The sequence below is a fragment of the Sturnus vulgaris genome, chromosome 5 (genome assembly GCF_052056855.1).
Source record: "Sturnus vulgaris isolate bStuVul1 chromosome 5, bStuVul1.hap1, whole genome shotgun sequence".
NCBI classification, from domain to species: domain Eukaryota; kingdom Metazoa; phylum Chordata; class Aves; order Passeriformes; family Sturnidae; genus Sturnus; species Sturnus vulgaris.
The window spans coordinates 59,127,564-59,139,784 of NC_142247.1; the positions used below are offsets into that span (position 1 = coordinate 59,127,564).

General features: G+C 35.1%; 1 protein-coding gene across 2 annotated transcripts in view; it reads right to left on the minus strand.

Annotated features, from left to right (window-relative positions):
* Positions 1 to 1,104: 1,104 nt before the first annotated feature.
* Positions 1,105 to 12,221, minus strand: part of TBC1D22A (TBC1 domain family member 22A) — a 140,025-nt gene continuing 128,908 nt past the window's right edge. Inside the window, exon 13 of one of the 2 annotated variants that reach the window (XM_014868950.2) lies at positions 1,105 to 4,333. In XM_014868950.2, coding sequence (XP_014724436.2) covers positions 4,205 to 4,333 — 129 coding nt within the window. In that variant the 3' untranslated portion in view covers positions 1,105 to 4,204. The remainder of the gene's footprint in view (positions 4,334 to 12,221) is intronic. The other variant, XM_088165782.1, reaches the window with a different exon arrangement.

Below are 12,221 nucleotides of genomic sequence, written 5' to 3' on the forward strand. Positions count from 1 at the left end.
CTGAGTGATCACTGGACTGGGAGCTTTTCCACCTCACCTCCTCCTCCTATCTCCAAAGAATTTCATGTGCTACAAAGCACTTATCTTGCACTCCACTCTGTTTTCAAGGAGGAAGTGACCTGAAGCACAGATCAGATTTTCAGAAAGTCCTTTTTGTTGTACTTCACATTTATATCCATGGAAAGTCCTCCATCTGTCAAGAATATCAGTTTTCCAGGGCTTCTTTTGCACAAGGAAATCAACAAATACCAGCACATGCCTTGACCCCTTGGGCCTTTACACCACATTGTTGATCTCCTCTGCTTTTGAAAAAGCAATTTGAAAGATCTCCCACTACTGATTTTATGCAGGATCTTCAGAGGATTACGGCAGATAAAGAAATACAAGTTTTATTCAAGGTGAGAAACCAGCATGATTATAATTCATAGTCATTCAAGCACATGACAGACAGACTGCCTCTGCATCCTTGTCTCTTTTCCCCTGAATGTGGTGTGGAGTTTTAAAGACAGGAGTTACTGTCTTTGCCTTCACTGTATATTTTCTCACCAGACTCACTGGATGTCCCCCAGTAGCTTTCTTGGCATAAGGGACTTGAGTTTATACATACACATATACATGTACCTCTCCCTCATGGTTAATCTGCTTAAATCATAGTTTCCAGATCTTATTGACCCTATCACCTGTTTACTGTTTCCTCACTATGAGCTGAAGTTTCCCTTTCTCCTGCACCCCCACAGCCGTACAGAATTCTGTGCCTCCTCTAGGGCACCTTGCCCCGATTTGCTCCACCTTCTCTTCAGTTTAATTCTGCTGTGGTGTCAAATCTATCTTCACCTGCTTTTTCCAGAAAATGCTCAGTGCCCCGTATGCACACAGTCTATGCACAGACACACCCTTGGAACTTGCTTGTATTACCAACCTTCAAAACCTACAAGATAGACAGGCAGACAGTGGCAGAAATGTAACTGAGGTTCTGTTAACACATTTCCTCCTGTGATAGAGGCTCTTGAGGCTGTAAAACAGAAACACACCGAATCTTTGCTTTGGCATGGTAAGGTGTGATGTGTTTGAAGAAAACAATAAATACAAGCTTTCCACTCTATATAGCACTTCATAAATATGTGTTTATTTCCTCATCTTTCACCAGTTTTACAGTTTTAACCAGTGCCTCAGTGGTAATGTTTGTCAGAAGTATACAATGGAACTTCAGAGAGTTCTATTCTGTAGTTATGAAAAAAAAAACAGATTAACAGGCCTTTCCATACGGAACTGCGCCAAAAAATAATGAAACTAATTTTTTTATAACATATTACAGTTACATTAAGAGTTCAACTTCCATTTTGATCTTATTCTATGTACTGTATTTACACAGTTAACTAATTTATTATTTACATTTTTTCAAATTCTGTAGTCATAAATATTTTTATATTGTACATTCTACTTTAAACTTTTATTACAGAAGTTATTTAACACGCATTTCAGACACTGCAATTTCAATATTTCACATGAGTTCTAGGAAATGACTGCCTGTTTTCACTAGTGATGTGTCAAGATGCCTCCTTCATAAGAAAATACATATTACAAAGGAATTTTATAATATTCAGAATCTTGAATTTTGAAAAAAAAATAGTTCATGGGATGTAATAATGATAACGCTATTTCCTTTTCTATGCAATTTTTTTTTAATTACATTTTACCTGAGATGTAAAATTGTTAAATGTGTGGGCTTTTGATAAAAAATTTGAAATTTTACATAAATGCTGGCCTTCTATTTACTGAGAACTACTCCTATCTGTATAGATATATAAACTTATTTATATATCTATATCATATTTCCCAGAAAAGTCTCTATCTACAGAAATAAACATTGGTATTATATTAGGAAACTTCCCACTATCCTTAAAAAGCAATGTGCTCAAGTACAATATTCAACTTCTGACACAGACACAATAGTAAATGTGACCTCTAATGGTAATACTTCCTTCCAAGGAAATTAAGAGGTACCTGTTGAATTTGGAAGACATGGCAAACAACTTATGTGGATCCAATGAAGGAAATTTTATATATCCAGTCCCAAAAATGTTATGCAGGAGTATCTGACACAGTAGACAACTTTGGGTCAATTTTCCATGTTACATGTAACTACCTAAATAACGTCTTAATAGAAAAAAGTTAATTATAGAAAACCCTTACAACAGTTAATGCTGTGTTGTCTTCTCTCATTACAATAATATGCATTTCTATTAACAAATGATTGCAGATACAAGCTTAAAGCAAATGGTCATAGATTTCATGTTTCTTTTATTCTGTTATTGGTAGACACTGTTAGGCACAATATGACATTCCTTGTAAACATGAATTTTGATACATTAGACCACAAACTGAAGTTACAGAAAGCAGTACACAGACATGTAAGAAGCACAGATCCACTACACATTCCAGGCACAAATGCAGCCACCTGGGAGGCCTGACCCTGTATCCATCACAACTGAAACACCCGGCTGACACCAGTGGAAAAGAAATGCATCCTAGTTTCCAAACACTTCGGCTCTGAAATAATTCTCTTTTTTATGTTCTACGGAAGGTTTCATATCATTTTAAAATATAGATGGTCTCATAATCACATGTTGGTAAAAATGTATTTTACTTCATTAACCCTGAAACACCTACTTATTACAAAGTCTGTGTGAAAAACTAAGGCTCCTAAAGCAAGTAATGTAACTAACACATTTAGAAAGCTCTCTTCAAAATATGTATCTACATATTTTTAAGAAGTTGAAAATAATCTTTCAATAACAAATCATAAGAGAAAATCTCTTGAAGATTTTTTATTTCCCAAACTTAAAAGTGCACTACACTTTCTGTGCAGCACTGTGCAACTCAAGAACCAAACTGAGGAACACTAAGTTTGAACTTTTAAGTGTATTGCTTATTGCAACTCCTACCCTTCATAACCTGCATGTGTATGCTAGGCACAAATTAATATGAGTTATTTACATCCAAGAGAGCAAAATTAGAATTCTTATCAGAAAATATTTCTTGAAAAAAAATAGTGCACTTAAATTACGTAAGTTTTAAGAAATTATTCGTTATCTCATGGTTATATGAAGAAACATTAGTCTATAAGCTCATAGAGGATTTTTGTTCTGCTAATGACCCATGAGCAATCTGAGTATACAGTTACAGTTATTGTTATTGGGAGCTAGCTCTCTTCTGAATAATCAGGAAAAAAAGGTATTAAATTATTTAACAAAAAAAGCTTTGGAAAGATATATTAATTTTCCTTTTCTAACTTGCTAGAAATGGAGAATAAGGCAACAACTAAGATAAAAATATATCTTGCTTTGTAAACCAAGCTTCTTAATACATTTCTTAAAAGTGAACTTTCATGCTAAAACATTGCAAGGCCTTAAAAGAGAAACTTTAATTACTTTGAGAAGACCATGTCTTCCGTTTAATTCACTATTTTAAAGCACTCCAAAGTATATTGAAAGGGATTTATTCCAGTATAATAGATGAGTCTTCAGATTTAAGTAACTTCTTTTTATGGCTAGAAAGCTACTATAGCATCCTTCAAGACTGAATAATGTTTAGAAAAATGCCACCAGTTTCCATTTCAACCTTCTATATTCTTATATTATGGAAGTATTCTAACCTAATTCCATGGAAAAACAAAAGATAGTGTGCTAATATCAGTGTCTTTTGAGTTATAACCAGACCTCAGGCCTCGCTCTCTCATATGGTCTATATGATCATGGAGAAATTCTTTTATGCCACTCAAAGTAGATAAATTTCACCAACCAAAACTGGCTTAGAAAACCATGGCAGGTGACACTGAAGTAATGAAAAAATAATTCCATAAGTAGTTTTGAGTCTAAAGTACATAGAAAAATTGCTCAACATAAATGAGACAGACTACAATTCTCCTATTTAGAGCAGGGAAAAAAGAAGAAAATTACGTTGTAAGACTTCTGAACTCATTTTTCATGCTGAGCAAAAAAATTCACTTTTAAGTTCATTCAATGCTCGATATTCTGCTTTGTCCACTTCTTTGGTATTCCATTCTCATTCTGCAAATTCTAACAGAATTTTAATGGTCATCTTACTTCAAATGAAAGAGCAATGAGCTGAAAGCATAACCAGAACAACAGATGCCATAATACTGCAGAACACGTTGGTTCTAATGATTTCTGTCTCTTTGTATTCACTTCTTGTAATGATTGGGGGCATCCGCAAATGCAAACTTCAGTCTGTAGGCCTCTGCCAGGAGCACACTGATGTCTTCATTTCCCCAGTGTACTGTCGGCAAATTCTGTAAAAATATCAGTAACTCCTAATTGAAAAGAAAAGAAAAAAAAGTAAATATATTTTTTCAAATAGCAGTGTAATAACTATCTATTACTTATACAATGATCATTTATAAGCAACCAATCATGCAGCACCTCTGTATCCCAAACAAACCCGAGATCCAATTAGGTTTAGTGATTTTTACATAGATACTTGCTATTCAACCTTTCAGTTCAGAAATCTGCTATTAATTTTAGCTGAAATATGGTTATTTGCTAGATAATTTTTTTGAGAAAAATAATCTGTATTGTTGTCTATCCAAATTACTTTTATGCTCCAGGGCAAGAAGTTATACAAGTGGATACATTTTAAAAATTATAGATAATTGCTAAGTCTAGGATTCTCTTGCACCAATGCAAGATAAGATACTTCTCTACTTACACATGAAGAATTATGAAATAAATTATTATTTCAGTCAGTTGTAGTCAACTCCCACCTTGATTCTTAACCCAGGTTTCCCATTCCCTGCTGGTGTCTGATCCCAAAACATTTTCCTGTGGGTCAGCATTTCCTCTCTCTCATATTAGGTTTAGGAGAAATTCACTTCCAAGAAGCCTAAGCCTAGAAACAGAGGTAACAAGAAGCTCTCACTGGGACAGTGCCTCTGTGTTCAGTTCTGATGAACATGCATCAAAATTCACCATGATCCTCAGCAGCACAAAGCCTCAAATCCTCATCTGTAGGCTGAAACCTGCCAGCTCTGAGAGGACTCTTTGGAAGATCAGCTACCACAAATTTCCTCCTGACTTCACACAAATGACAATTTTTATAAAGCTCACAATTTGACTAAACTCAGGAAGTTAGTTTGTTCTTCAAAGAAAAGAAACTGGTGACCCATAAGGTCATAAACCCTCAAATGTGATGCAAAAGCCATCCCAGGCCAAATTTGAAGTTTATGAAGTTTGAAGATTTTCATAGAACAGATCACCTGTCTCATACTTTTAATTGTTTTGATAAAATGTGGCAAAACAGCAAAAGAGAAATTTTGGATGAATCACAACAAAATGAATGTGGATTTTTATGATCGGAGCTATAAAGGAATCTTAGGAATAAGTGAAGTTGTTAAGCCTGCTTGTATCTTCTAGGTGCTCTATTTTTGCAGAAAAAATGCAGACAATTTGTGCACATTTGTATACATACATGTGTATTTGTGAGGATGTGTATAAGTACATTTTTGTGTGAGTATATGTGCTAAGGTTTATTCTAAAGATCAGAAATAAGTGAATGGGAAGCAATTAAAACTACAGCCATTATCTTGTTACAAATCAGAATCCTGCAGTATCATGTATAAGTACCTAGGGAAATTATTCTTCTTCCTAAGTCCTATTTTCCTTGCTCCCCCTTCTTCCTCTACACCTGCTTTCATAGAAGATGGTTGTAGAATCCCTTAGCAAGGATTCAGTGATTTTAGGAAACAGCCAGGAGCAGAAATTAACATTAAATGATTTCTTTGCATTTGTGAGAAAATTATTTTGACTTCATCTATTTCACGGTCTTGCTATACTGGTTCTTGTAATATGAAAAGAGAAAGGATAAAAGTTGAGCAGTACTGTATATTTAATTATGAATAATAACTAGTAATACAACAGATTTAGCATGAGAATGTCTCTATTACACTTGAGAGAACACATTTTTAATGAAGTATTGTACAATTGTCAAAATCCCACTATTTTTTTTAATTTCTATGTACTTATTTGACATTTATGCTGGTAAATTTAATTAATAAATTAGCAGTAGACAGTAGGAGGGTTGTGTGGAGGGATCATAAATGCCTGCCTCCATGAAAGTTCTTTTCTCCTTTTACAAAAGTAACTTCCAAGCAGCCCTAAGACACAGCAATTAATTCAGTGAGCTTTGTGAAATTATCTCTTTTACTGTTTGCAGTCTCAAGACTTTTCTGGGTCAAACTTCTGATGCAAACTGGTGCAAATGATTCATATTGCCAGAGCAGTGTTTCGGTTTTCTTTTGGGCTTTGGTTTTCTTTGGAATTCTTTGGAATATCCAAAGACTATAGCTTCAATATCCATGCTATATGAAATTTAGCATATAGCTCAAATCTGAAATAGGACTGTTAGTGATGAACTAGTTCAGACTTCTACCATTAATTTCAAATTTGATAATAATTTCCATCTGAATTAAATATATAAATAAATGGCAGAGTAATGCATTGACTGTCCAAGTCCACTTCTGCTTGAGTGGGCATTTTGCCACTGTTACCAAGGGAAAAGACCAAAGTCTAAGACTGATACTGACTACTGAATATGTGTTATAAATCCAAGTAAAGAAACTGGCCAAAAACTAAATACTACTTGTATGACCCTCTAGCTTATCTTCCTGTTATCTATTATAGAGCTTCAAAACTTGCTCAGACAGAAATAGAGCTTGCATTTTTTAGAAATAAAATAAAAGATGGCAAAAAATTTACTAAAGAAAATGTTATTTTCTTTAAATAAGAAGATTTTATTTTTCTTTAACTGATAAAGAAAATCATGCTGCCTTTATTGCTGCATATGGAGCATTCTTTGGAAATAAAAAAACTACTATAAAGAAACAATCAAAAACCCCCAAAGTCTTTGGATTTGCAGAAATGTACTAACACACTACTTAAATATTTACAAGATCACATGACAAGTTTTTCTAAAACTGCTCAATGCAGCATTTTACAGTTAAAAAAAAAGAGCAAGAATTACTACAAGTGACTCAAGCTTACTAATTGATTTTTAATTGTCATTCTTTTTTTTTTTTTCTTTTTTGCCAACAGATAAACAGGAACTACTAAGCAGCATATACAAATAAGGCATTCATACTAACTTCTTATTATTAACACAACAGTAGTAAAATATCAGGCTCTCTTTGAAATAAGATGAATCATAATGTGAATTAATATTAACCAGTAAAAACTTGCAGGTGATAAACTGCCTGGTCTATTCCAGAAGAAAACTGAGTCTAAAAATCGATATTTGTAAAATATTCCTGGAAGAGTTTTGTTTTCTGCTTAATTTAAATGGTATTGTGATGACACCTGGCTGGAGAATCAGGGCAGCCAGTAGATCATCATCGGACCTGGGGTTTCTAAAATCCCAGTCCAATGTTTGTTTATATTTTGGCTGTATCAACAAAAAATATGCTAAAAATTATGTCCTTTGAATTTGGCAAATAGAGTGGCCTGGTTTCCTGGACTCTTACTGAGAGGAAGAGCCATATTAATCCCTTGAACTGGGGCCATCTGCATGGCCCAGCCTGCCAGCACAGCTTCAGCTCGCTCTGTTTGTGGTGTCTGCCCTCTCATGCCACACCTTGGAAAGGCATCTCCTCCCTCCCTGCCAGCCAAGCAGGGGAGGATCAAGGTACCATCTGCATTTTCTCCTGCCCCTCTTCAAGCACAAAAAGCAGAGATTTTAGTCACAGTGCTACTACCATAGTTAGGGGGCTGCAGCTGATGTTGCCAGGACAGTGTGAGAACAGTGGCATTTTAGAACAGAAGGCAGAATCTAAGAGCAGTTCTACAAAGAGGGGGCTGGAACAAGCAAAGAGGTGCCAAGAGGCAATAGTAACAAGCTAAAGCTAACTTGTCATACAAAGCTAACTTGTCATAAGAAAACAATCATTTGCAATGAGGGTGCTTGAGCAGAGTGCCAGGGAAACTGTAAATCTGCCCACTGGGATTTTCACAGCTCGCCTGGCACACCCCTGAACAGGCTGCTCAAGATCCAGTGCTAGCCTGACTTGCAGCAGCAACTTGCACTATGGACCTCCTTTCCACAGTGAAATTTTCCAGTGTTTTATTTTTTAAAGGACATGGGCTTAAATAGAAAAGAAATCCAAAAGTGCAACAACAACAACAACAAAAATAAAAGCTAAACATTTACCCCTTTGGACCACTTCAAGAAACAATAAAGATATGTTTCCTGACAAGTAGAAGTGTGTCGTTTTCATTTGTAATTAAAGGATATAGGGGGATGGTGCAGCAGAGTTGCTGGGTCAGATTCTGACTAAATTATAAATCTATAAATCAAACTGATTTTAAATATGGCAAAAAATCTGAATGTAAACTATATACTAGCCTTTATAAGAGATGTCTGGTTTACATTGCTCTATTTAACCCACAATTCTGAAATTATTCTTCAGTGCATTTGAAATTCAACATTTTTGTTACCAAACAATAATCTTATATAGAATTTCACTCATTGTATTTTCACAACTTTAACTACATTTGGATTTACATGATACTTTACAAATGTGTGTTTGTAAAATATGCGAAAACACTTTATATATAGCACGCTCAACTCTGCTACTGTATATAAAGTATTTTTAAACACTTAGAAGCAGCTATGTAGAGTGCAATTTTAAAGTAAATGAACTTTCAAAATGTATTTTTCTCAGATAATTAACATGTAGTCTAGAACTATTCTCTTCACCTTGAAGTCAAGACAAAGACAGTGGTAAACATGCTGGAAGTGCTGTGGTGTAAGAGAAGCTCTAGATGTATGAAGAGTTAAAGTATGAGGTCTGTGTTCTATACACCACAGCAGGTTAACCAAACCTGTTGTCAGACAAAATTATTCTTAAGGGAAAAAAAATGTTATCTCGGAAGATCCAATACACGTATCTAAAATAAAATACCAGACTACCAGATAGACTGCTCAGAAAGGTGATTTCAACAGCCTTTATCCCTCAATTTCCTCTAAAATCAAAAAGGTCAAGGTCTGCTCCTTGTAACTGAATCAAGACTGAATATTAATAAAGCTTCACAAAATATAATAATTATTACAAAGTTATCAGCCTCATTCTCCTCATTGAGATTTTAACCCTCAGCATATTAAAATAATCTTTAAAAACCCCAAGCCCAGAGCAAAGAAAGTAAATTTTATCATGTTTTGGAATCTGGTTCATCACCAAATCTCCTTACAGTATGATATAAGCTATAATCCTGTTAGAAATACAATTTTTAGCATAAGATTGGCCAATAATACTGGTTATTTGGCAATGGCTAGCTGTAGTTGTTATGCTGTTTATTATCACCCCTACTCTGACTCCATATGTGGATCTTGAAGGAAGGAACATCAAAACCAATTACAGAAAAAAAACCATGTTGATAGTTTATAAAACATAAAAACATTATTCTAATGAGTAGAACACTGATATGTCTTCTGTGCTAATCAAAGCAGTATAATTACTTCAAAAATCCAGAGTTTTTGTCTGTGTGAATTATCGAAAAGTTCAATTGTGAGGTTGTTTTTTTTTAACAGAAGAAATTTAACAGGACATAAAAACCAGTAATAGTGTTTCCATTTTAGATAATATAAAATGGCAGCAGCTAAAGTTAAAATCAAACTCGAACATACTGAGGACATTAACAGAGTTAGTTTTTAGTGTCAAAACTGAGAACCGATCTATTAATTTCACAAATAAAGGCACTCTTAAAATGCTAAATCCTTTTCTGTGAGAGTTGTTAATCCTTCCTGCTGTTACTGCAACGTAATTATGGTCTGAGTACTCCTGGCCTACCACAGCTGTATTTTATACTGGTAGGCAGAACCTACAATCTTACTATATTTTATGATCATAAACTTTACTTTTTAAAGTATAATACTTTAGGATTGTATATAAGCAACTTGAAGGTAAATTAATCTTCAATGATTTGATCAGAAAATGCAAACAACTATAATTTTAATAAGAGCTGTATGTATTACACATTATGAACACATATAAAACACTGCAAAATTTATTTTAAACAACTAATGAAGTGAAATTCTACTAAAATTTATTTAGAGTAATTATTGAGACAACCTAAGGAGGAAACCAATTATTGCCAGGGAAAAAAATGCTCATTTATCTTTTTAGATAATAGAAAAGAGAAATAAACCCTATGCATGCATTTAAAAAAATCTAAATGCTTCTATGGTTTTATGGCAAGTTGCATAATATTGGACCAGAGATAGAACTGGATGGTGATTCATACATTTGTTTGCAACCAGATGTAACCACTACACAGGAAAAGAAAAATCCTTAATACAGAGATTATTTAATTCCTATTTCCTTTGCAACATTCTTTTTCACTTGATTCCATTTGGGAATGTCAAGTGTGAAAGGAAAGGATGGCTCGTGCCAAGTGGGCATCCCCTCTGTGGCCTCGGTCCCTTTCCCTGCCCTGTGGAGCAGACACACACGTGCCAGAGCTACAGGGCCTCACATCCTCCAAGAGCTGCTGTAACCAGGCTGGCATGCTGCTGTGCCAGGTTAACCTCTAATTCTCTTCCCAGATACTGTGGATGAAGGATACCTGCTGCTTTGCGGCTCAGCCAAGCTCACTACACATCCTCCCTCTCCAGCCTGCTCCCAAAGCAGGAACTGCAGTGGCTAGTGACATGAAAGGACACGTCCAGCACACACTGCAGAGCCTGGATGACCTTGTTCAGCTGCCTTAGTGCTACCTTTTCCTTCTCTCTGCCCCTTGCTCATGATATGATAGTGCACCACATGAATACAGCTCTAGCTCCTTTCTTGAGTACTCCTATCTTGAGTACTGTTTCTTGCAATATGCTCAGCAATGTGCCCTGCACAAGTGTGCTGCTGCCACTTCTTACTTCTCCAGATGTCCTAACCTGCTACACAGAGTTGCAAATAATGAGCTCTATTTCTGGAGTGCTGTGCATCTTATTAATTATCTGTGTCTTGGAGTCAGAGAAAACATTTCTTTCCTGTTGGGCCCAGCTGGAACTGAGAATACTGAGATTTCAAAATCTAATATTAAAGAGATAGTAGGAATAGGTTACCTACTGCAGCTTGAGAAATATTTGCTGCAGATATGGGTTAAGAGGTGTAAGTGGACCTGGATCTTTCAGTGGTACAGCTGAATGCCTGGGCTGCTCCCTGAGCATGGAAAGCACAGCAGCAATGGCTGAGGTAGCACAGAATGGTCCCTTTTGGATGCTGGATGCAAAAATGCCTTCCTGGTTCCTGTAACTTCAAAGACTATGGATGAACAGAAACTTTGGTAAGCACAAGATGGGGCAACACTGGTTTATCTATGCTAAGTGGTAGCAGCATTGAAGTCTGCACTGGACACAGTCTGAACGATTTAAGAACACACTCTTGGCCAGCCATAAATCAGTGTCACTCAAAAACTTCCACCTGGAATGTGAAAGTTTAGAGGAAAGAAACGATTCAAAAAACCCCGACCCAAGTATTTGCTGAAATACTGTAACACTGAACTTCCTCAATTCAATGCTACTTTTGATCTTTTCTTGTATATTCCTTTATTGTCTATTACTCACACTATGCTCCTAGAATTCCTTGAAAGAAACATTAGCTCTTTCAATCAGTCTTATAAATCTTAATTTTGACCTTTTTTTCACACACCATGACATCTCAATCAACAGACTATAGCACACAGAACTCAGAACAGTAGGAACCTAACTACAGAGAAAAAAAGTTATTCAGAGTTCCAGGTAGACTTGAGGCATCTGAAAATGAATATTTTTTTTAAAATCTAAATATTTTAAAGGTTAATTTCTTCTGCTACCATCTTAAATTCACCACCCCAATACACAATGGTTCTCAACAAGTATATATATTTTTTATACTTTGATTCAAATACAGTATAAATATATGTATATATAAATATATATATTCTTTGATTCAAAAATATGTTTTAATTCTTCACTTCAACTGATCAATCTGCCATTAATCTTATAAAAACAGAAAGAAGTATGCTATTCTTATAATTAATTTTATATTCCACACCTTAACATCCTGAAAATGAAAGTTTATGGAAAGTTGATGGTTTTATCATTTCCCTTTCATGTTTTCCTTTTCATGACTACTGAAAAAGATTCCAAGACTCAGCATACAAAACTAGCAATTAAAGTCC